The following is a 25,449-nucleotide window of genomic DNA, read 5'->3' as shown; positions in this document are numbered from 1 at the left end:
CTCTTGCGCTAACTGAATTCAAAAGCCACCTGTTCAAACCTCCTGAATGTGATTGAAAAGCCTCAAAGTTCCCAAATAGGTCAATGTGTAAAGATTGCCACACCACCATTTAAAACTGCAATGAATGACGCTTTTGTTCTCAAGAGGTTTGAGTGTATTTGAAGCTGCCCTGAAAAGTGGTGCAGTCGTTTTTTTAAACGTGGAGGTGGATCGATTCTTTGAAAGGATGGAGGTGGGAGGAAGGGACTGGGAATGTGGAGCCATCAGCTCAAACCCTAATGGGAATTGCTCTGTTTTCCTCCTGCAGTCCAAAAATGTGCAGGCTAGATGGATTGGCCATGCTAAATTGTCTCATAATGGCCGAGGATGTGAAGACTAGGTGGGTTAGCCATGGGAAATGCAGGGTTGCAAGGAGATAATGTGGGGTCGGATTGCACTAGGGAGGGTCATGTGAATTCGATGGGCTGAACGGCCCATTTCAACCCTGGGGCAATTCTATCTTGCTCTTCATTCATATGACCCTGGGTGCTGGGACTTTCGGGCGGGAAGCGATGGGATTGGACACGGGGCCCAATAGAAAAACGGGGCGGGACTGGCGACAAAGCCGGGCGGGAGGGCCGCCGCCAACCAATCAGAGGGGGGGTGGACGTCGGGCTCGCCGATGCCGGCCTTCTGCGCATGCGCTCGCCGTCCCAAGAAGCTCCGGCCCTTAACGGACACCGTGTATTGCAGTAAAAAAAAGCCCGACCAGCCGCTAGAAGTGTCTGACCGCTACCTTCTTGTTCGGATGAAGACCGCATGAATATGGTTTGTAACAGTCTCTCTCTCTCCATCCCCTCAGACTCCATTCCTTTTCTTCCCTCCCGTGGCGTCTCAGCCATCGGTGCTCCCACCCGTACGCAGTCAACGCCGAAAGTGCGCATGCACCTGGCCGGCTTGGTCTGACGGCGGCCGTCGACTAACAGGACGCAGGAGGGCCGGTCTGGAAGACCACGAGCTGGTCCTCCAGCCAATTGGAGTGGACGAGGGGCGGGGCTGAAGGACAGCGGGATGCGGCGGTTGGTCCTCCCAACAATGGTGCGGGCGAAGGGGCGGGGCTGGAGGTCCGGTAGGTGGCTGCTTTCTCACCAATCGGAGTTACTGAGGGGCGGACCTCTGGGTGTGGTTCGACGCCCAATGGCCCGCGCCATGTTGGACAGGGCTCAGGTATTTCCCTGAGAGGCAGACTGGGGCTCATAGTCTTAGGGGAGAATCAAGCTGCACAGGAGCTAGAATTATCTGTTTTCTTTTCTATCCTGTCCACAGAGTCAGGACTGTGTATTTTTTTGAAAATGAACAACTTCTACAAGGATATCAGGAAAAGGAATTATAGACCCACAGGAAAACCCAATGAGACATCTGTCACAGAGTGGGAAAGCACCAACATCAGGGCGACTGGAAAAGGCCCGAGTGACCGCCTACATACTCAACCGGAATCTGGGGAGATGTTGATTTGATTTATTATTGCCACATGGACCTGGGTACAGTGAAAAGTTATGTTTTGCACATTCACCTGCTCCTCCTGTTGAAAGGGATTGATGCAGGGGGTCAACATGCTGACTCGCCAGCAAGTTCGAAATAGTGAGAGGCAGTTCACCACCAGCTCTGCAAGCAGGAAGAGATCCAGTGGGTTAATGCATCTTGCAGAGCACCAGCAAGTGGACAACAGCAATAGGCCCTTTGAGTGCCCTCAGTTTGGGCAGAGATTCACTCAGCACCTCCGTGACACCGAGCACCAGCTGGTTCAACCGGAAAAGAGGCTTTTTAAATGTTCCGAATGCGAGAAGGTTTTTAAAAAGAGCAGTGGCCTGCTGATTCACCGGCGCACTCACACGGGAGAGAGACCGTTTGCTTGCTCTGAATGTGGGAAGAGATTCACACGTTTGTTCCACCTTCAGATACACAACCATGTCCACACTGGGGAGAGGCCGTTCACTTGTCCAGAGTGCGGGAAGGGATTTGTTCAGTCTTCCGACCTTCTGAAACACAAACGAGTTCACACGGGGGAGAGGCCATTTGCCTGCTCCAAGTGTGGGAAAAGGTTTGCTGATTCATCCCACCTCCTGACACACCAACGTGTTCACACTGGGGAGAAACCATTCACCTGCTCCGAGTGTGGGAAGAGTTTCCCTCGTTTTTCCCACCTTGTGATACACAAGCGTGTTCACACGGGGGAGAGGCCGTATGTTTGTGCGGTGTGTGAGAAAGGATTTACTTGTTCTCACCACCTGCAGAAACACCAGTCTGTTCACACTGGGAATAGGGCCTTTAGTTGCTCTCTGTGTGGAAAGTGTTTCACTCAGTCATCTAGCCTCCAGAGACATCAACGCACTCACACTGGGGAAAAGCCATTCACCTGCTCTGTGTGTGGAAAGAAATTCGCTCAGTCGTCTGAATACACTGAACATCAACGTGTTCACTCTGACAGCAGGCCTTTTAAATGTTCCGAATGCGAAAAGACATTTAAGAGAAAGCATGATTTACTGAAACATCAATATGTTCACAGTGGGGAAAAGCCTTTCCCCTGCTCTGAATGCGGCAAGAGATTCATTAATTCATCTGATCTGGTGCGACATCAGGGCACCCACACGGGAGAGCGGCCGCTCACCTGCTTCATGTGCGGCAACGGATTCAGTGACTCATCCCATCTGTTGAGACACCAGCGAAGTCACACTGGGGAGAGGCCATTCACTTGCTCCGTGTGTCAGAAAGGATTCACGCACTCGTCCAGCCTGCTGAGACACCAGCGTGTGCACACTGGGGAGAGGCCATTCACCTGCTCGGTGTGCGAGAAACGATTCACTCACTCATTCAACCTGCTGCGACACCAGCGTGTTCACACTGGGGAGAGACCATTCACCTGCCCTGTGTGTGAGAAGAGATTTAGACACTCCTCCCACCTGCAGAGGCATCAGCGCACTCACACATTGTCGGCAAATGTTGTCACTGCTGAGAATGAAACCCAGGACTGACTTTTTTTTTCTCTCTCCTTTATAACTCGAGATCGTTTTCAGCTGTCATTCTTTCGGTAAACAGAAAACCCAGTGGCTTACAGTGACTGAACTTAAGTGTGTGTCCCACAGTGTCTCTCTCTCTCTCTCACCCACAAGGTGTGAACCAAGCCTGCAAGTCTCTTTTTAAATTAAAATCCCCTCAGAAAATGTAATTAACAGGAGCCTGCAGACTGATGACGTCCTTGTGCAATTTATGCCTGTACTGCTTTGTCATTGTGCCTGTAATGGAAAATGTCTGAACCACTGTCCCAGTGGAACTTTTGCTGTCGTGAGTGTGTGTTAATGAGTCCTTGCTCATGTTGGCTATGATTATGAGGAAAGGGCAACGTGAAAAGAGCTGGTCTTTGTCTGGAGATGTGAAACATGGAACAGGTGTCTGTGTATGAAACTGATCCAGCCTTAGGCTGACAGTCAGAACAATGCACAGGTATCCTTGTGCAGGGTCAGATGACAAAAGTTAATTGTAAAATCTCTTGCATAGCTGCAGCTTGTTAGACGTGGGGAGAGCAGAATTCTGAATGCACTGTATTATCCATCTTCACTGGATTGGGTAACTATACTTTATTGTTACATACTGAGAGCTGTGAATTCACTGTCCTATCACTGTTCTCTGGAACAGATAACAACATTTTGTCTGTATCATTACCTAATTGCTAATAAAGTCAGTGAGAGACAGTCTTTTAGGGGAAATGTGACTGAAACCACATTTGATAAATGGCAGACTGGTACAAAAGGTGAAGTCACATGGTGAGGTGGTAAGATGGATATAGAACTGGCTTAATCATAAGAGACAGAGGGTGGTGGATGCTTTTCAGAACGGAGGGCTATGACTAGTGGTGTTCCACAGGAATCAGTGCTGGGACCTCTGCTGAGGATGGTCTACATAAATGATTTGGGGGGAAAAACATAGCTGGTCCAATTAGTAAGTTTGCAGATGATACAAAGATTGGTGGAGTTGCAGATAGTGAGGAGGATTGTCGCAGAATACAGCAGGATATAGCTCAGTTGGAGTCATGGGCAGGAAAAAGACATGAAGTTTGATCCGAATGTGAGGTGATGCATTTTGAAAAGTCAAATACAGGTTGAAATTATACAGTGAATGGCAGAACCCTTTGGCGTATTGATATGCAAGGGGATTTGAGTGTGCGGGTATAGAAGGTAGTAAAACAGGCTTATGGCATGCTTTCCTTCATTGGAAGGGGCATCGAGTATCAGGATAGACAAGTTATGCTGCAGCTTTACAGAACTTTTAGTTAGGCCACATTTGGAATATTTATGTACAGTTCTGGTCACCGTGCTACCAGAAGGATGTGGATGCGTTGGAGAGGGTACAGAAAAGGTTTACCAGGATGTTGCCTGGTTTGGGGGGGCTCTTGGCTATAAAGAAATGTTGGATAGACTGCATTTGTTTTCGCTGGAACGCAGCAAATTGAGGGACGACCAAACAGAAGTTCATAAAACTGCGAATGACCTGTATAAAGTGGAAAGTATGAGGCTTTTTCCCCCAGGGTGGATGTGTTAATTACCAGAGGGGACAGTTTCAAGGTGCAAGGGGGATGTTTAAAAGAGATGTGCAAGGCAAGATTTTCCACACAAAGGGTGGTGAGTGCCTGGGATGCATTGCCAGAGGTGGTCGTAGAAGCAAACACAATAGCAGCACCCCAGAAGCACCTGGACGAGTACATGAATAGGAAGGGAATAGAGGGATAGAGATCCTGGAAGTTTTAGTGTGGAGGGGCAAAATATGTCGGCACAGGTTTGGAGGGGCAAAGGGCCAGTTCTTCTGCTCTTTTGTTCTTTGTTCTTTTTAGAGTATGTGATGAACATGGCTCAGTCCTCCAGCCAGATATTCACAGGACAGCATCTCTTGTCAATCATCCTGAGTGGACAGAACAGGAGAAAGATCTCAACTGTAAGAAACTATCCAGTCATCTGTAAATATCTCTCAATTGCAAACAGGTACCAACTGTCATCTTCTGTTACATTAAAGCCAATAGCAGAGGGAGATTGATTGATTACTTGGGTATGGAAGGTTTGAGTTGTCAGGAGAGACTGGATAGGCTGGGACTTTTTCACTGGAGCGCAGGGGGTGGAGGGCTGACCTTATAGACGTTTGTAAAATCATGAGAGTTATATATACAGTTAATGACATGTGTCTTTTCCATAAGTTGGGGAATTTCAAGACAATGGGGCACATTTTTTTTCCAGGGAGAGGAGAGGAGAGAGATTTAGAAAAGACAGTTTTTTTGCACAGGGAGTGGTTTGAGTGTGGAATGAACTTCCAGAGGAAGTGGTGGATGTGGGTACAGTTACAATGTTTAAAACATATTTGGATAAGTACATGAGTAGGAAAGGTTTGGAGGACAGGGGCCAGGAGCAGGCAGGTGGGACTAGTTCAGTTTGGGATTATGTTTGGCGTGAATTGGTTGGACTGGAGAATCTGTTTCTGTATTGCATGACTCGAAGTCTAAAACATGCAATTGAGACTGAGTATGGTTCCAGTCATGCAGATATGATCGCACCAGGACGAGTCAATGTTGTCAGATTCTGGGAATTTTGAAGAAGAGCAGGTCAGATAGACTGAGGTTGTTTCCTCTACAACAGAGGGGGCTGAAGGGATTTTTAATTGATGATTATAAAATTATTAGGGGCTCAGATAACTTGGAAATGCATTTCACTGACAGCATGGTCAATAAACCCAGAGACATCCATTTAAAGTAATCAGCAGAAGGACTGGAGGAAAGTTGAGGTGGAATATATTTCACTGAGACCCTGGTGGGGCTCTGGAATTCACAGGAAGTGTGCTGGAAGTAGAAACTGTGACAGTATGCGGTGGAGGTCTGTAATCCACAGGATGATGGACCAATAGTTAGAAAGTGGGTTCAGTCTGCAACGATCACATTCAACCAGTGAATGGAGGCCGAATAGCCGCCTCCACTGCTGTAAATTCTGTGACTGAAAGGTGGTTCTTGTGTTTATATCCCAAGTCAGGCCTCGGCCCTGTCATTTACTCCCAAGTGTTGCCATGATGGTGCAGGCTGAGAGGTGGAAGTACGAGGATCAGTGAATAAAATGTAAACATCGGTAAATGCGGATCTTGTTTATCTGGTTCTGCTTTAATCCCTTCTGCTGAATGTGGCCCTCCCTCAGTGCCAGTCTGGGGGCACAAGCTCTGATTCCATTGAACTGTTGAAGAAAGGGGAAGGGGGCCCTTTAAACAGCGTCAGACCTGACCAGTTCACGCTGACCATAATGCCTAACTGAACTAGTCCCACTTGCCTGTGCCTGGCCCATATCTCTCCAAACATTTCTTATTCAAGTACTTAATGAAGTATCTTTTAAATGTTATAACTGTACCAGGATCCACCACTTTCTCTGGAAGTCCATTCAACGCAAGAACAGCTTTGTGAAAAAAAAATTGCCCCTACGTCTTTTTTCATCTTATTTTATTCATCTTGTTTTATCCAAGATGACAATCACTTTCTATTTTAGTATTGATGACTCATTGCCATTGAAAAGCTCAGTCCTAGCCTGGCAAACTGTCTCAATCTGTCCCGAACTGTTTCTCTCAGTGGCTCAACTTTTAACTATCTACACAGTCCTGGTGCAACTGGAAAGGTTCCCAAAATTATTCCATCACCTTTTCTAAAGATCTTTTACCTCTTATGAAGGCTGCATCCCCCCTCACCGCCATCAGTTGTCGGGGATGTTTTGCCCTTATTCTCTGAGAAACTGAAAGCATCTTGTTCCAAACAGTTCCCGACAGCTCAGGAAGTCAGGAATTGATCACCCCTATGCCGACTGTTACATACCAGTCCAAATGCTCTCAAAATATTCTAAGAAGGTAGCCTACATCCTAACCTTTTATATTTTAAAGGTGAGTGTGTAAAGTGCTCAAGATGCAATTTAAGTACTTGACGTTAAACAAAACACAATTTATTCAAACACTACAGTTAAAATACAACAAAAGAAAGAAGAACTTACATTTTATAATAGAGTTATTATTCTAACAGGATAATAAAGACAGCAACTTATTATTTAACTGTTCCAGTACAGTAACATCCCACAACAGACCCTGTGGCAGTAATGCAAATTCAACAAAACAGATTTTGCCTCACCTGCAATTCAACAGCAGTGAGGAAAAAATACCAAGCAAAAACTCCAGAGAGAGGAGCAGCCAAGAGACAATTACTACAGCAGCAATTGCTTAAAGTTAAATCTAAACAAAAAACCCTCAAAATTCTGGTCTCTGAGAGCTGGTCACACCCAGCCATGCTGCTTCTATTGTTCCGTTTCAAAAAAAAACCCAAGGCTTCACCAGTGGTTTATCTTCTCATAGACTGCCCATCACTTTCCCCCAGTTGCTCTCCGAAAGGAACCAGGACAAAACACAACTCTTAAAACCACAGCATCATCACACTTCGATGACAATTAAATCTCAGAATGTTCCATTGCCAGGATTCCCCACCACATATTAGTCAGGCAAGTACTGACACCCAGCTTTCCGACCGTCCAATACTGGACCTCCCAATCCCTGAGCTTATAGTTTTCAACAGGGTCATTTGTGGGGTTCCACAGCAGGAGCGAGCCCTTCAAAAGTAACTAACTTGTGTTACAAACATTGAGAAGACTTGACATGCTGTGCGTAACACAGAGCTGACTTAAGAGTTTATTAACAGCAACAGATCATTCAGTCCTGGATGTGATTAACTGTGAAATCCTGCAGTTAATCGCAAATTCACTGGTGACTCAGTAAGTGGGATGAGCGAACAAATACTTCTTACACACTGAGCAGGTGAATGGTTTCTGCCCAATGTAAATTCACTGGTATTTGGTGATCTCCTGAACCTGGTCCCACAGTGAGAGCATTTGAATGGTTTCTCATCAGCATGACAAATTAATGGGACATTCATTTCCTTGCCTCATCTGGGCCTTGAAAAAGCATCTTGTCAGAGCAAACCTCCTAATGTCTCAGAAGGGTGGATTGGTGAGCGACTCTCTACTTACACCCATCGGGATGGTGTATACAAAAGAGCCACTCTCCAGTGTGAGCCCATTGGCACTTCAACATGTAAGATGAAATAGATTTTTTTTCATTCATGAGTGTGTTGCTGGCTACATCCCTAATCGCCCAGAGGGCAGTTAAGAGTCAACCACATTGCTGGGAGTCTGGAGTCACATACAGGCCAGACCAGGTAAGGATGGAAGCTTTCTTTCCATTAGAGACATAGAAGATAGGAGCAGGAGAAGGCCATTCGGCCCTATGAGCCTGCTCACCATTCATCACGATCACGGCTGATCATCTAACTCAATAGCCTAATCCTACTTTTTCCCCATAACCTTTGATCCCATTCACCCCAAGTGCTACATCTAGCCGCCTCTTGAATACATTCAATGTTTTGGCATCAACTACTTCCTGTGTTCACCCTTTGGGTGAAGAAATGTCTCTTCATCTCCGTCCTAAATAGTTCTGGACATACTCACCATTGCGAACATTGTCCCTGCATCCACCCTGTCTAGTCCTGTTAGAATTTTATAAGACTCTATTTGATTACCCCTCATTTATTGGAACTCCAGTGAAAACAATTCTAACCTAGTCAATCTCTCCTCATGCATCAGACCCCGGAATCAGCCTGGTAAACGTTCGCTGCACTCCCTTGAGAGCAAGAGAATCCTTTCTCAGACAAGGAGACCAAAACTGCACACAATATTTTAGGTGTGGCCTCACCAAAGCCCTGTATAACTGCAACAACACATCCCTGCTCCTGTACTTGAAATTCCCTGCAATGATGGCCAAAATACTATTTGCCTTCTTTCCCACCTGCTGCACCTGCATGCTTACCTTCAGCGACTAGTGCACAAAGACACCTAGGTCCCGCTGCACATTCCCCTCTCCCAGTTTACAGCCATTCAGGTAGTAATCTGCCTTCTTGTTTTTGCTTCCAAAGTGAATAACCTCACATTTATCCAAATTATACTGCATCTGCCATTGATTTGCCCACTTACTCACCCTGACCAGATCATGTTGAAGGATCTCTGCATCCTCCTCATAGTTCAGCCTCCCACCCAACTTGGTATCATCTGCAAACTTTGAGATGTTACATTTTGTTCCCTCATCCAAATCATCAGTACATATTATAAAATAGCTGGGGTCTCAGCACTGATCCCTGTGATAGCCCCTAGTTACTGCCTGCCAATTTGAAAAGGACCCATTAATTCCCACTCTTTGTCTGCTCTCTGCCAAACAATTTTCTATCCATCTCAAACACTACCCCAACCCATGCACTTTAATCTTGTACAATAATGATTTTTATGGGACTCTGTCATGCACTTTCTGAAAGTCCAAATATACCACATCAACTGGCTCGCCCTTGTCAACTCCAGTAGTTATATCTTCATAGAATTCCAACAGATTTGTCAAGCATGATTCCCCTTCATAATCCAAGTTGGCACTGTATGATCCTACCACTGCTTCCTAAATGTTCTGCTCCTTGATAACAGAATTGAGGATTTTCCCCACTACCGATGTTAGTGAACCAATGGGATTTCCCCCCATGGATAACAATGGATTCATGGACAGCATGAGACTCTTAATTTCAGGTATTTATTAAATTCAAATTCCACCACCTGTCCTAGCAGGATTTGAACCTGGCTCTCTGGATTCAGTAAAAATTCCACTGGACCATCAACTCCCCTGCTTGTGGTTCAGTTCCCAAATTCAGAACCAGCACAATACAGCCATACAGCACAGAAACCCATCCAGACTGACCAGCTTTCCCAAACTAAACTAGTCCCATTTACTTGCGTTTGGCCCATTTTCCTCTACACCTATCTTATTCATATATCTTTCCAAACATCTTCCAAATATTGTAACTGTGCCTGCATCTACCACTTGCTCTGGCAGTTCATTCCACATACGCACTATCCTCTGTGAGAAAAAAGTTACCCCTCATGTCCCTTTAAAATCTTTCTCCTCTCACCTTTAAAAAAAAAGTCCCCTAGTTTTGAATTCCCGTCCCCGTGGGGGGAAAGACCTTTGCTATTCACCTTATCTATACCCCTCATGATTTTATACACTTCTGCAAGATCACCTGCTAGTCTTTGACACCCCAGGGGAAAAAAAAATTCAGCCTCTCCTTATAACACAAATCATTCTATCGTCTTAACATCCCTGCAAATCTTTTCTGCGCCCCTTCCAATTTAATGTCCTTTCTGCTGTTCTGTTTGTGAATTCATTGGTGTACACTAATTGAGTCCCGAGATGAGGCAAGAAATTTGAGAAGTTTCGATCTATACCTGTGGAATTTAGAAGAATGAGATGAGATCTAATTGAGGGACAGAAGATGTGAAAGAGAATTGACAAGGTAGACATAGAGAGGATGTTTCCTCATGTGGGACAGTCTAGGACGATAGGGCATGGTTTTAGGATAAGGATGGGGGCAGATATAAAGCAGAGATGGGGAGCAATTACTTCCCTCAAAGGGAACTCCCTCTGCCAGAGGGTGGTGGATTCAGGGACATTGAGTATATTTAAGGAGGAGACAGAATGATTTTTAATCAGTAATGGGGTTGAAGGGTTATGGAGAGCGGGCAGGGAAGTGGAGTTAAGGACCAGGTGAGATCAGCCATGATTGTATCCAATGGCAGGGCAGGTTTGAGGGGCTGAACAGCCAACTCCTGCTCTTTGTTCTGACATACAGTAAGTTGAGATGATTGCCTGAGGCCACTTGCACAGCGAGATCAGATGAATGGATTCTCATCAGTGTGAATACAATAGATGGTGTCAGCCATTCCCTGGTGCTTTTATAAGCACTTACAGTCATCGAGTTATACAGCACAGAACCAGAGTCGAACCTCAGTCGAACTCATCCATGCCAACCAGATATCCTAAATTAATCTAGTCGCATTTGGCCCGTATCCCTCTGAACCCTTCCTATTCATATACCCATCCAGATGCCTTTTAAATGTTGTAATTGTACCAGCCTCCTCCACCACTTCCTCTGGCAGCTCATTCCATACAGTCACCACCCTCTGCATGAAAAAGTTGCCCCTCACATCCCTTTTGAATCTCTCCCCTCTCATGTTAAACCTATGCTCTCCAGTTTTGGACTCTCTTACCTTGGTGGAAGAGAGCTTGGCTATATACCCTATCCATTCCCCTCATGATTTTATGACCCTCTATAAGGTCACCCCTCAGCCTCCGATGCTCCGGGGTAAACAGCCCCAGCCTATTCAGCCTGACCCTATAGCTCAAACCCTCCAATCCCAGCAGCATCTTTGTGAACCTTTGCTTCTCGAGTTTAGTAACCTTTTTGCTGTAGCAGGGAGACTAGAATTTAATGCAGTTTGCCAAAGATGATCTAAACAGTGTGTAATGCAGCCATGCTTCCCGCAGCCTGGACACTTAATCAGTCTCTCCTCAGAGCGAACCTAGTTCAATAACTAAGTGGATCCTTTACCAGCTGAGAGCAGGAGGACGGCCTCTCCCCAGTGTGACTGCACTAATAGCCCAGGCAGGAATCTGAAATTCTGTTCATAATCCCTACATTTCTAAGGGAAATCTTTCTCTCTTGTTTCTTGACCCTCCCCACTTGTGTCTCAACAGCTCAGAGAATTGATTGAAACTTCATCCAAACACACACACACTCACCTTCACACACACACACGCACACTCTCATTCACACTCACACACACACAGCCCATGTACAGTTTCTCTTTGCTGTAAATGTTCTGTTCTCAAAATCCAACAGTGTTCAGGTTGCAAAGAAATTAAATGACTGTGTCAGATGCTGGTATGATGTTTTCTTTTGAGTTTTCCATTAGTGAAACCTCCTTCCTGTCCCTGTGATATGAATTTAAGACACACAAAAGTCATGAGAGAGAACTCACCAAAAACAGGTTGTGAAATTGCGCTGAATTAATTTGATCATTTGTGGGTCACAGAAAACAGTGACCATGACAGGATCTGGGCTTGTCACAGAAAATGCATCTGGTTCACTCTACTATCCACACTGGGATGACACAACTAAAGGTAAAGTTTCCATTGTATTACTAGACCCTAGGGCTGCTTTCCCACGAGACAGAGGACTGCTTGTGGCTTCAACCAAGTGCCATCAGGGCTCAAGCAATGGGAGAGGTTGAGAAGGAAGGTCCTTCATGGCAACCTCAGTCAGTGAGGGAATTGAACCCATGCTATCAGCATCACAAACCAGCCATCCAGCCAAATGAGCTAACAGCTGAAATACTGGCACCTTTCTGACAATTGTGCACAGTACACAAAAAGCAGGACAAATCCAAACCAGCGATTATCGCCCCATCGGACTGCTCCTCAGAAAGGTGATGAAAGGTGTCATCAATACTGCTACCAACAGCACTTGCTTGGCAATGCCCTTCACTGACACTCAGTTTGAGTTCTGCCAGGGTCATTCAGCTCCTGACCTCATCAAAGCCTTAGTCCAAAACAGCTGAATTCAGAAATGTAGTGACAGAGACTGCCCTGGATAACAATGTTACGTTTGACTGAACATGGTGTCAAGGAGCTCTAGCAAAACTGCAGTCCATGGAAATCTGAGAAAGCTCTCCACTGGTTACAGTCATAGCTGCAGTAGGCTGAGGTCTTACCTGGCGCATAGGAAGATGGTCATGGTTGGTGGAGGTCAGTCATGAGGGGCTGCATGGTGGCACAGGGCTTAGCACTGGTGCCTCACCGCGCCAGGGACCCGGGTTCGAATCCACCCTCGGGTGACTGTCTGTGTGGGGTTTGCACATTCTCCCCGTGTCTGCGTGGGTTTCCTCCGGGTGCTCCAGTTTCCTCCCACAGTCCAAAGATGTGCAGGCTAGGTAGATTGACCATGCTAAATTGCCTGTGGTGTTCAGGGAAGTGTAGTGTAGGTGAGTTGTCGGGGGGTTGGTTCTGGGTGGGATGCTCTGAGGTTTGGTGTGGACTTGTTGGGCCAGAGGGCCTGTTTCCACACTGTAGAGACTCTATGATCTCAGTTCCATGACATCTCTGCAGGTGTACCTCAGGGTAGTGTCCTAGGCTCAAGCACCAATGACCAATCCACCATAAAGTCAGAACTGGGAATGTTCGCCAATGATTGCGTAATGTTCAGCACCATTGACTACTCCTCAGATACTGGAACAGTCCATGTCAAAATGCAGTAAGATCTGAACAATATCCAGATTTGGGCTTGCAAGTGAGATTTACACCAGAAAAAGTGCCGGACAATGGCCATCTCCAGCAAGAGACAATCTAACCGTTGCCCCTTGATATTCAAAGGCATAAGCATCACTGAATCTCCTGGGGGTTAGCATCGACCAGAAACTGAACAGGATCAGCCCATATGAATGCAGTGGCTACAACAGCAGGTCAGAGGTTGGGGATCCTGCACTGAGGCACTCACCACCTGACACCACCCCAAAGCCTGTCCACCATCGATAAGGCACAAGTCAGGAGTGTGATGGAATACTCCCCACTCGATGCGTGCAGCACCAATAGCTCTCAAAAAGCTTGACACCATCCAGGGACAAACCAGCCCCTGCTTGATTGGCACCACATCCACAAACAAGTACTCACTCCACCACTGACGATCAGTAGCAAAAGTATGTGACATCTACAAGACACACTTCAGGAATTCACCAAGGCTCCTTAGATGGCACCTTCCAAACCCATCCCCGACGTCATGGACAGCAGATATATGGGAGCGTCATCCCCTGCAAATTCCCCTCCAATCCCATTCATCAGCATGACTTGGACATACATCACCAGTCCTTCAGTGTCACTCGGTCAAAATCTTGGAACTCCCTCCCTAATGGCACTGTCAGTTTCCCGACACAAGTTGTAGCAGAAGGTAGCTCACTGGCACCATCTCAAGGCCAACTAGAGATGGGCAATAAATGATGACCCATCCAGTGTTGCTCATAGTAATTGAGCCACTTCTAAGTGAACGTTGTTGGGGCCTGGATGTGACTAACAGCAAAACCCAATCACTGGGACTACCTGTGAGCTAGCTGGTGGCTCAGTAGGTTGGATGACTGAGTGAATCCCTTCCCGCACTCGCAGCAGATGAATTTTTCTCTCTCCAGTGTGAACTCACTGGTGGACAAAGACTTGAGACGATCGCCTGAAACGGGCCCCATCCTTAGAGCAACCCAAATGGTCTCTTGTCTGTGGAAATGCATTGGTGGGACATCACTTCCCCAGGGCTCTTAAAATGCTTTCCACAGTCTGACCACATAGTGTGAACCCGCGGATGGCGCATCAGTTCCCCAGAGCTTTTATAAGCACCTCCCACAGCCTGAGCATTTAAAAGATCTCTCCTCAATGAGAACACAATGACAGAACATCACGGTGAATGACCCAGTGAATCCCTTTCCACACTTGGAGGAGGTGAATGGTCTCTCCCTTCTGTGACTGCGTTGGTGAACTTGAAACTCCGATGGGGATCTGAATCCTTCCTCACAGTGCCCACATTTCCATGGTTTCTCCCGGGTGCGACTGCAATTGTGGTTCTTCAGGCCCGATGATTGGCGGAAGCCTTGCCCGCACGCAGACCACGTGAAGGCTTTCTCCCTTAACTGAATGGTGCCTTCTCCTTCCGTGTTCAAAATCCGACGACTTTTGGGCTGATCAAAACTGGGCAACTCTGTCAGATCCTTGCATGGTGAACCTGATTTGAAACAGAGAGGAAGGAAGTAACCCTGAGAAAAACACAACCGTAGGTTGTGAAATTGAGAGGCATGAATCTGGGGGCTTTCCATGAACTAAACGTGACTGCTAAAGCTGCTGCATTGTCGTAAAAGCCCAAAACATGTTCACTCTTGTCTATCAGAGAAGGGAGCTTCTCTGGACCTACACAAGACAATGGAGGAGCGAAACGGGCAGACAGGGTTAGATAGTGATAGAGATATACGTGCAAAAGAGAGGGATTTATATATAATAGTCATTTGGTAGACCAAAACTTGGTGTAGCTGAAAACTGACAGGTTTTGTCAAAGGCTTTTGTCTTGCACTTACCAGGACAATTTGCAAGAATTCCAATGAGGAGGAAAACCAACATTCAGACTCTATGAGGTGTCAGTGCTGATTGATTGACAAGGGGACTCTGATTAGGAGAGGCATTGTCATGTTGAATGCTGCATTTAGTGACGACAGGCAGTTAATTCCGAGACTACATTTAGATTTTAAACTCGGAAGGTTAACTGAGGCACCATGATGACTAAGTGGTTAACACAGTTGTCTCGTAGCACCAGGGACCCAGATTCAGTTCCATCCTTGAGTGACTGTCTGCATGGAGTTTGCACATTTTCCCCATATCTGCATGGCTTTCCTCCCATGGTCCAAAGGTGTGTAGGTTGGGCAGATTGGCCAGGCTAAATTGCCCCATAGTGCCCAGGGAAATGTGGGTTAGCCCATGGGAAAATACAGGGTTACAGGGATGGGGTGGGGGGGTTGGATCTGGGTGGGATACTTTTTCAAAGGATCTGTGCAGACTCAATAGGCCAGATGGCCCATTTCCACACTGTCGGGATTCTGTGAACTCCTGATTGGTCATCCCATCACCCTGAGAAACAAGTCAGTGAATGGTTGAAATCTATTTATCTGACTCTATCATCCCACCCAGGCTACTCACCAGCTCCTCTATGCAAAGTGAAATTAATGAGGCAGTAAAGTTCTCTCCTGGTCACAGGACCTTAAACCTCCACTCATTTTCTGTGTGAGGGCACATGCATGCTGCTGTGTGTCCAAACAAGATGGCAGCCATTAACCAGGATCTTTTTCCCAGGCAAAAGCCTGAGAGCTGCAAACTGAGATCTTCAGCTTCTTATCCAAGGTTTGTGGTCTCTCCTCCTTTCACACTTCACACCTTCCCACCCTCCATGCCCGGGCAAAACAAAATCATAAGATATAGGAGTAGAATTAGGCCATTCAGCCCATCAGTACTGCTTCGCCATTGGATTGTGACTGATGGTTCTCAACCCCATGCTCCAGCCTTCTCCCCATAACCCTCAATCACCTTCCTAATCAAGAACTAATTTATCTCTATCAGAAAACACACAACGACTTGGTCTCCACAGCCTTCTGCAGCAATGGTACTGGGAAAATGCAGCACTATCAGCACAGAAAGATACAGATTTAAAGAGAAATGCTTCAAGTCCAATGGAACTGTTGTTTGGAGAAGAATTGGAGAGCCTTTTGTTGTTTTATTCTCCCATTGTGTTGTTTCCTTGCTGCAACCAATTTGTAGCCTTTGTTTTTTGTTCCCTTACTTTTTTGTTACTTAATCTATTCTGTCCTCTAATCTAACAATGGCTGGACTAAAAATGGGTGTAATATGCCAGAACGTAATATTTCATTAGAAGTTCAGTGAGGTCTGAGTAAGAACCTTATTTAGGCAATGAATTGTCATAATCTGGAACTCTGTCCCTATGGGAACAGTGGTAATAATTCCAAAAGGAAATTGTGATGAACAGCTGATGTAAATAAACTTGCAGGGAAAGGAGGGTATAGAAGGAACTCTTACAGTGCAGTGTAGTGTCCTTATCTCTGACCAGGAGGCCTGGTTCAAGTCCTAGCTGCTCCAGAACTGTGTAATAACATCTTTGACCAGGATGCTTGGAAAACATAGACAGATGGTGATCGCCTAATGGTATTATCACCAGACGATTAAGCAAGAGATCTGGGTAACAGTATGAGTAATCAGGTTTGAATTCTGCCATGGCATATGGAGTTTGGAATTAAAAGTCTAAATGATAACTTTGAAGGTGTAGGGAATGAACCATTGGTTTGCTTATGTCCTTATCTCAACTATATGTGGCTCTAGACTGATTGACTCTTAATGCTCCTCTGGGAAAATACCAATTGACAATACATCTTGTGAATTAATAAAGGTAAATCAGGAGGTTATCGAGGGGGTGGCTTTTGTGGTGCAATGTTAGTGTCCTTACCTCTGGACAAGAGGCGTGGGTTCAAGCCCCTGCCCTACAGGTGTGTAATAATCTCTTTGAACAGGTTCACTCAGGAAAATAAAATAGGATTTGGAGGGGGAATGGGACTGACTGGATTGCTCTACAGAGAGTGAAGTGCCTGAACCGTTGCATCATGCGTCATGCTCTACGTAACATCTTGTTTTTTAGTAAATTCAGTTTCAAAGTGTTAATTTAATACCTCAGCTACACCCTATTAAATCCCCTTTTAGGTCCCTAATTGGGACTTTATGCTCCTTTATCACACTTCTACTGATTATATGCCCAAAACGGGAATCTTAGACCATAGAATCCCCTTGATGTAGATGACAAGTCACCTTTCATACTCAATTTTTGTTTTTTTTTGTTTTCTCATTTCACGATTGAAATTTCTTTATTCAGCCTTGTTCTCAAATATATTTTCCATCTGACATCTGGCAAAAGAGCTCTTTTTCTCCTTTATCTTACTTTTTAAAAATTATTTTTGTCATCCTGGGAGCTCTGGATTAATTTACCCAACCTTACTTGACTTGGCTGTGTCAAAAATTCCTCTTCTGAAAAGATAAGCAATTATTCAACTGCAAATTTTCTTGCCAATCTGTAATTCCAGTCTGAATAAAAACTAAAAGAATTGCAGAACACGAAATCAGAAATAAATACAGAAATTGCTGGAAAAGCTCAGCAAATCTGGTGGAGAGAAATCAGAGTTAACATTATGAGTCTGGAGACTCTTCCTCAGAACTGATGGGAGCTAGGAAAAAGCTGTTTCTAATGCAGAAGATAAGGTAGGGGTTAAGGAGCAAATGATAGGCAGACACAGGAACAAAAGAGAGAGAGGAGAATAGTTGGACAGACAAAGGAGTGGATAACAATCAGCCTGGACTCAAAACATTAACTTTGATTTCTCTCCACAGATACTGCCAGACCTGATGAGCTTTTCCAGCAATTTATGTTTTTGTAACCCATCTGTCCTTACCCCATTAAAGTTGGCTTTTCACAGTTAATTGTTAGTTCTCTGGATTGTTCCATATCCTCTTCATGATTGTCAGACTAAATCTTATGATACAACAGTCACAATCCTTTAAATTCTCACTGAATGACACTTGACCCATCTCATTTCCAAGAACGAGTTTCAGTAGTGCCTCTTTTGCTGTATTACCGAAAACATATTTTTGAGTTAAAATCCTGGAACGCCTTCCCGCACATAATTGTGGCTGTCCCTACACCAAACGGACTGCAGCGATTCAAGAAGGCAGCTCAATATTACCCTCGTATGGATAATTGGGGATATGCAATCAATACTGGCACAGACAGCAAAGCCCAAATCCCCGTGATGAAGAAAATATTCTCATGGAAACACTTTAGGAACTCGTGCCCTTCATTGTCCGTTACGATGCCGGTATTCCGATAAAATTTCACTGTCTAATTACCACCTCTGCCTTACTTTCAACTTCATGACAAAAAAAAACACTAATGGCAGAGTGCTTACCCACCATCCACCGCGGTGATGACTGTCCCCTATCCAGGCAAGCAGTGCTCAAACGTCGTCCCACCCAGTGCCCGGAGCATGCGCAGAGATGGTGACAACAACGAACAGAGACATCGCGATTTTGCTCCTCTGCTTGCGGTGAGGATACGGGATCGGGAAGGGAGAGCTGGAGCCGGCGGGTGGACAGGAAGAGTTTATAAACACTTACTAGATACCTTTAGCTTCGTTTGACGACCTGAAAGCCCCGAGTTTGTGACCATGGGCCTTTTCCCGGGATCAGGTCCTGGTAGACGGCCGCCATCTTGGATACGCGGGGAGCTGTGCGCAGGCGCGAACGCCTGAGTGACGTAACGGGAGGGGAACCGAGGCGTCTGATTAGCACCACTGGGTCCTAGCGCCATAGGACAATGACTGGCTCATTCAGCAGGTTCATTTACTCCCCTGGTTGCAGCTGACTTTTGCATCTTGGAGGAGTCCATGCGCCATGCATGGTGACTTGAAGGAGTTGCATCATAATGTTTGGAGGCACTTTCAGCCCCACGCGCCTGTAAAACAAGACCTTGATCAGATGGGTCAGTGAGTGGAGGAGTGGCAGATGGAGTTGAATTTAGATAAATGTAAGGTGCTGCATTTTGGAAGAGAAGGGTGTATACACTTAATGGTAAGGTCTTGGGAGAGTGTTACTGAACAAAGAGACCTTGGGGTGTAGGTTCATAGTTCTTTGAATGTGGTGTCACAGGCATTTGGTACGCTTGCCTTTGTTGGTCAGTGCACTGAATCTAGGAGTTGGGAGGGTCATGTTGCAGCTGTACAGGACATTTATTTGGGCCACTTTTGGAATACTGCATTCAATTCTGACTCACTGCCATATGAAAGATGTCGTTAAACATGAAAGGGTTCACAAAAGATTTACAAGGATGTTTCTGGGCTGGAGGGCCTAAGCTATAGGGAGAGGCTGAATAGGCTGGGGCTATTATCCCTGGAATGTCAGAGACTGAGAAGATGATGAACTTATTAAGGTTTATAAAATTGTGAGGGGCAAGGTTAGGGTGAATACCCAAGGTCTTTTTCCCAGGCTAAAGGAGTCCAAAACAAGAGGGCATAGGTTTAAGGTGAGAGGGGCAGCTTTTTCACAGAGGGTGGTGCTCCAATGTCATATGGTCTTCGAACTCTAGTTGTGCAGTTTAGCGGGGCAGGGGTTAGTCAGAGGGTGGCCCATCTGATCAAGGTCTTGTTTTACAGGCGCGTGGGGCTGAAAGTGCCTCCAAACATTGTGATGCGACTCCTCCAAGTCACCATACATGGGCCTGAAAAATACATGGCCCATGGACTCCTCCAGGATGCAAATGTCAGCTACAACCATGAGCCAGTCATTGTCCTACGGCGCTAGGACGCACACTGAGAGTGGTGCATGTATGGAATGTGCTGCCAGAGGATGTGGTGGATGTTGGTACAATTACAACATTCAACGAGCGTTTGGATGGGTACGCGAATATGAAAGGTTTAGGGAGATTTGGGTCAAATACTGGTGAATGGTACTAGATTAATTTAGGATACCTGGTCGGAATGAAGGAGTTGGATTGAAGGGTCTGTTGCTGTGCTGTACGTCTCTGACTTGAGTAAGATGAGGGCCCATGGTGTTAGAGGCACGGTGCCAGCATGGATAGAAGATTGGCTGTCTGGCAGAAAGCAGAGAACAGGAATAAAGGGGTCTTTCTCAGGATGGCAGCCGGTGACAAGTGGAGTTCCACAAGGGTCAGTGTTGGGACCACAACTTTTCACTTTGTACGTTAATGATCTAGATGAAGGGACTGTGGGCATTCTGGCTCAGTTTGCAGATGATAGAAAGATAGGTGGGAGGACAGGTAGTATTGAGGAGGTGGCGAGGCTGCAGAAGGACTTGGACAGATTAGGAGAGTGGGCAAAGAACTGGCAGATGGAGTACAACGTGGGAAAGTGCGAGGTCATGCACTTTGGTGAGAATAAAAGCGTGGACTATTTTATAAATGGGAAGAAAATTCAGAAGTCTGAAGTGCAAAGGGGCTTGGGAATTCTAGTCCAGGATTCTCTTCAGGTAAACTTGCAGGATGAGTCAGTAGTCAGGAAGGCAAATGCAATGTTGGCATTTATTTTGACAGAACTTGAATATAAAAGCAGGGATGTACCACTGAGGCTTTATAAGGCTCTGGTCAGGCCATATTTGGAGTATTGTGAGCAGTTTTGGGCCCCATGTCTCAGGAAGAATGTACTGGCCCTGGAGCGGGTTCAGAGGAAGTTCACAAGAATGGTCCCAGGAATGGAAAGCTTAACATATGAGGAACATTTGAGGACTCTGGGACTATACTCATTGGGGTTTAGAATGATGAGGGGGATCTAATTGAAACTTACAGAATACTGAATGGCCTGGCCAGAGTGGATGTTGGGAAGATGCTTCCATTGGTAGGAGAGCCTAGGACCCGAGGGCACAGCCTTAGAGTAAAGGGAAGACCTTTTAGATAAGGAGATAAGGGGAAACTACTTCAGCCAGAGAGTGGTGAATCTATGGAATTCACTGGCACAGAAGAGTACATTTAAGACCGAGATAGATAGGCTCTTGGTTATCAAAGGTAATGGGGAGATAGGGTTGAGGAAATGAACAGCCATGATTGAATGGCGGAGCAGACTCAGTGAGCCGAATGGCCTTATTTTTGCTCCAATGTCATATGGTCTTAGAACTCTAGTTCTGCAGTTTAGCGGGGCAGGGGTTAGTCAGGGGCTTTCCTACTGGCACGCGCTTGCTTACAACAGTGATTTGTATAATTTAGGTGACGAGGCTGCTTTGTGGGTTATAGCAGCAGGATGGGGTGAGTGGGGACAGCCATTCTGAGTGTAGAAATGAAATAGCTGCAAAAACAGTCCAAGTTGCCCCATCGATCCTGGTTTGCAATTCATTAAGATCATAGATAATCTGACGGTTTCTGCTTCCATAATCTTGCCATTGCCTGGATTATCCTGATGTGGAGGTGGGCATGGTCAGAAATCACATGACACCAGGTTATAGTCTAACAGGTTTATCTGAAATCGCAAGTGTCTGGAGCACTGCTCCTTCATCAATTGAAGGAATAGCACTCCTGACGCTTGTGATTTCAAATAAACCTGGACTGCAACCTGGTGTCATGTGATTTCTGACCGCAGGTTATCCTGGCAAGGGATCACATGTTTGACGCCTTCCACAATCAGTGCTGACCTCATGATTATAGAGTTCGTGTTAACACTGGGAGTAACATTCTGATTAATATAGTCATAGAGATGTACAGCATGGAAACAGACTGTTCAGCCCAACTTGTCCATACCGACCAGATATCCCGAATTGATCTCGTCCCATTTGTCAACAATTGGCCCATATCCCTCTCAACCCTTCCTATTCACGTACACATCCAGGTGCCTTTAAAATGTTGTAATTGTACCAGCCTCCAACACTTCCTCTGGCAGCCTGTTCTGTACATGCATTACCCTCTGCTTGAAAAGGTTGTCTCTCAGGTCCCTTTTAAATCTTTCCCCTCTCACATCAGCCTAGATCCTCTTCTTTTAAACTCCCCTATCCTGGGAAAAAGACCTGGGCTATTCACCCTGTCCATGCCCCAGCCTATTCAGCCTCTCCCGACAGCTCAAACCCTCCAAGCCCGGCAACACATTTTTCTGAACCCTGTCAAGTTTCACAACATCTTTCCTCCAGCGTGGAGACCAGAACTGAATTTAGTGAGAAAGGTTGCCTTTGTTTACGTTGGGACTTTATTCTGACGTTTCTTTCTTTTAGTTCAACTGAATGACCTTAGAGAAAACGAGAGAAAGGAAAGTACGTGCTGTTGTGAATTTCTTTCCTGCAATGAACATGATGCTGACGCTGAGTTCCTTTTACAGAGGATTAGAATGAAATTATTTGCGAACAGGAGATGGAAACCAAATATCACAATCATCTGACTGATTCACTCAATTCAACAGATGCTGAAGATCATTGGCCAATGAATGTAGAAAGAGAAATGTTCGTTCTGTCAGTGGGAAGATTTCAAACATCAGTGTGCCTGGAACAGCACTGATGTGCGCACGCCTGAGCGATTGTGTTTCAATGCACTGACCCTGAGAAAGACTAATACATGGCCTGAGAAACATCACATCGCTCACAGTGGGGCGGAAGCCGTTAAAAATGTTCTGACTGTGAAGGTGGCTTCAATTGATCATCCAACCTGGAGAGACACGAGGCCAGCCACACCACAGAGAAACCCTGGAAATGTGGATTCTGTGGAAAGGGATTCAATTATCCATCTGAGTTGGGAATTCATCAGCGGGCTCACACCGGGGAGAGACCATTCACCTGCACCGAGTGTGGGACGGGATTTTCCCGCTTATCCAACCTGCTGAGGCACCAGCTCGTCCACTCCGACGTGAGGACGTTCAAGTGCCCCGACTGTGAGAAGAGCTTTAAAAGCAGCAGTGACCTGCAGAAGCACCAGCGCATTCACACCGGGGAGAGGCCGTTCACCTGCTCCACCTGTGGGAAGGGGTTCACCTGTTCGTCCAACCTGCTGAAACACCAGCGCGCTCACACCGGGGAGAGACCATTCGTCTGCTCGGTCTGTGGGAAGGGCTTCACAGGCTCGTTCACCCTACTGCAGCACCAGCAGGTCCACACACTGGAAAAGCCGTTCACCTGCTCAGAGTGCGGAAAGGGATTCACTCGGGCGTTCACCCTGCAGGCCCACCAGCGGGTTCACACCGGCGAGAGACCATTCACCTGCCCCGTGTGTGGGAAGGGGTACACTCGCTCCTCCCATCTTCTGAGGCACCAGGTAGATCATGACTGACTGCAGGGTTTTGGATCTTGCTGTCGCTGTTCACGTTCCAGGACTGAAGATGCGGATTAATCCACAGGTACGTAAGAAATGTGTTTCAGTCACTGTTCTCAATGGTTCAGAGCCCCTAGGCTTAGAACAGAAGCATTATTCCAACTGTGTTTACAGTCAGGAAGAACAGCAGTGAATACTGCAAATTTGCTGCCAAATCAGAAATAGAAAAGTGGAATGTAGGAGCAGGAGCAGGCCATTCAGCCCTTCAAGCTTCTGCTATTTAATACGATCGTGGCTGATCATCCAACTCAGTTCCCTGCCCTTGCTTTCCCCCCCGTACCCTTTAATGCTAAGAACTAACAAACAAGGACAGGCCTTAACCAGTTAAAAGTAGGGGCTTGGGTAGTGTTGTCAACAGAGAGACCTAGGGATTCAGGCACATAATTCTTTGAAGTCTGCATCACAGGGAGGGTTACTAAGGCATTTAGCATGCTTTTGCCTTCATTGCTCAGACATTTGGGTATATCATGTCATGTTGAGGTTGTACAGGATGTTGGTGAGGCGTTTTCTGGAGCACTGCATCCAGTGCTGGTCTCCCTGTTGTACGAAGGATATGATGAAGCTGGAGAGGGCTCAGAAGAGATTTACCAGGATGTTGCCAGGAATACAGGGTTTGAGTTATAAGCGTAGAGTGGGACTTTTTTCATTGCAGCATAGGAGGTTGAGGTTTATAGAGGTTTATAAAATCACGAGGGCTGTAGATAAGGTGAATGGTAGGTGTCTTTTCGCTCAGGTGGGGATTTCACGGCGAGGGGGCATGATTTTAAGGTAACAGGAGAAAGACTTTAAAAAGACATGGGGTCAAATTTTTTTTTTTACACAGACTGTGGTTCGTGTATGGAATGAGCTTCCAGAGGAGGTGGTGGAAGCGGGCACGGTTACAATGTTTAAGTGACATTTAGATAAGTACGTGATTAAGAAATGTTTGGAGGGATAACAGTCAGGAGTGTACAGGTCGGCCTAGTTTGGGATTGGGGTCGGCATGGACCGGTTGGACCAAAGTACCTGTTTCTGTTTGTATAGCCCTAAAATTATACCTGACTCCTTCTTGAAAACATTTTGGCTTTCTGTGACGGAGAATTCCACAGGCTCATCTGCTCCGTGGGTGAAGAAATTTCTCCTCATCTCGGACGTGAATGGCCTACCTCATATACTACTGCCATGACCCCTGGTTCTGGATTCCCTGGTCATCAGGGACATCCTTTACATTGTCTGGTCCTGACAGAATTTTGCAGGGTTTTTTTTTGAGATCTTGCCCTCATTCTTTGAAAAACCAGTGATTGTAGTCCTCACCGACCAGGTCTCTCTCCAAACATTCAACCTGCTATCCCAGGGATCAGCCTGGCAAATCTTTGCTCCCCTCCTTCCACAACCAGAGCAATAGATGAGGAGCCAAAACAGATAGAATGTTGTGTACAGTTTTGGAATCCACATTGTACCGGGGTTTGGGGGGGTGGTGCGATTGCAGCTAGAGAGATGCGCAGAGGAGATTGACCAGCATGTTGCCTGGGCTGTAGAGTTTCATTATGTTAATAGGTTGGGGCTGCTTTCCTTGGAACAGCGGAGACTTGGAGCCATGTGATTGAGATAGATCAAATTGTGAGGGGCACAGACAAGGTAAACAGGAAGGATCTTCATTGAGAGATCAATGACCAGGGCGCTTGGATTTAAGGTAGCAGGGGGATTGAGTTTAAGAGTCGTGAGATCTTGTTGCAGCTCTATAAAACTTTGGTTAGACCGCACTTGGAATACTGCGTCCAGTTCTGGTCGCCCTATTACAGGAAAGATGTGGATGCTTTGGAGAGGGTTCAGAGGAGGTTTACCAGGATGCTGCCTGGACTGGAGGGCTTATCTTATGAAGAGAGGTTGACTGAGCTCGGACTCTTTTCATTGAAGAAAAGGAGGAGGAGAGGGGACCTAATTGAGGTATACAAGATAATGAGAGGCATAGACAGAGTTGATAGCCAGAGACTATTTCCCAGGGCAGTAATGGCTAGCACGAGGGGTCATAGTTTTAAGCTGGTTGGAGGAAAGTATAGAGGGGATGTCAGAGGCAGGTT

At 46.1% G+C, this 25,449-nt stretch overlaps 1 protein-coding gene across 1 annotated transcript in view; it reads left to right on the top strand.

The window, feature by feature from the left end:
- The window catches only part of LOC125448908 (zinc finger protein 850-like), a 64,277-nt gene that overhangs the window by 22,342 nt on the left and 16,486 nt on the right, over nucleotides 1-25,449 (top strand). The window contains exons 4-9 of the mRNA XM_059641732.1: nucleotides 1,306-3,006; nucleotides 4,865-4,965; nucleotides 11,997-12,084; nucleotides 18,142-18,416; nucleotides 18,498-18,644; nucleotides 22,721-23,344. Of these exons, the coding sequence (XP_059497715.1) occupies nucleotides 1,578-3,006; nucleotides 4,865-4,965; nucleotides 11,997-12,084; nucleotides 18,142-18,416; nucleotides 18,498-18,644; nucleotides 22,721-23,344 (2,664 nt within the window). The 5' untranslated portion in view covers nucleotides 1,306-1,577. The remainder of the gene's footprint in view (nucleotides 1-1,305; nucleotides 3,007-4,864; nucleotides 4,966-11,996; nucleotides 12,085-18,141; nucleotides 18,417-18,497; nucleotides 18,645-22,720; nucleotides 23,345-25,449) is intronic.

Source organism: Stegostoma tigrinum, chromosome 43, assembly GCF_030684315.1.
Source record: "Stegostoma tigrinum isolate sSteTig4 chromosome 43, sSteTig4.hap1, whole genome shotgun sequence".
Classification (NCBI taxonomy): Eukaryota; Metazoa; Chordata; class Chondrichthyes; order Orectolobiformes; family Stegostomatidae; genus Stegostoma; species Stegostoma tigrinum.
The sequence above is the reverse complement of the archived record's forward strand: the minus strand, read 5'-3'. Positions and strand labels throughout refer to the sequence as shown.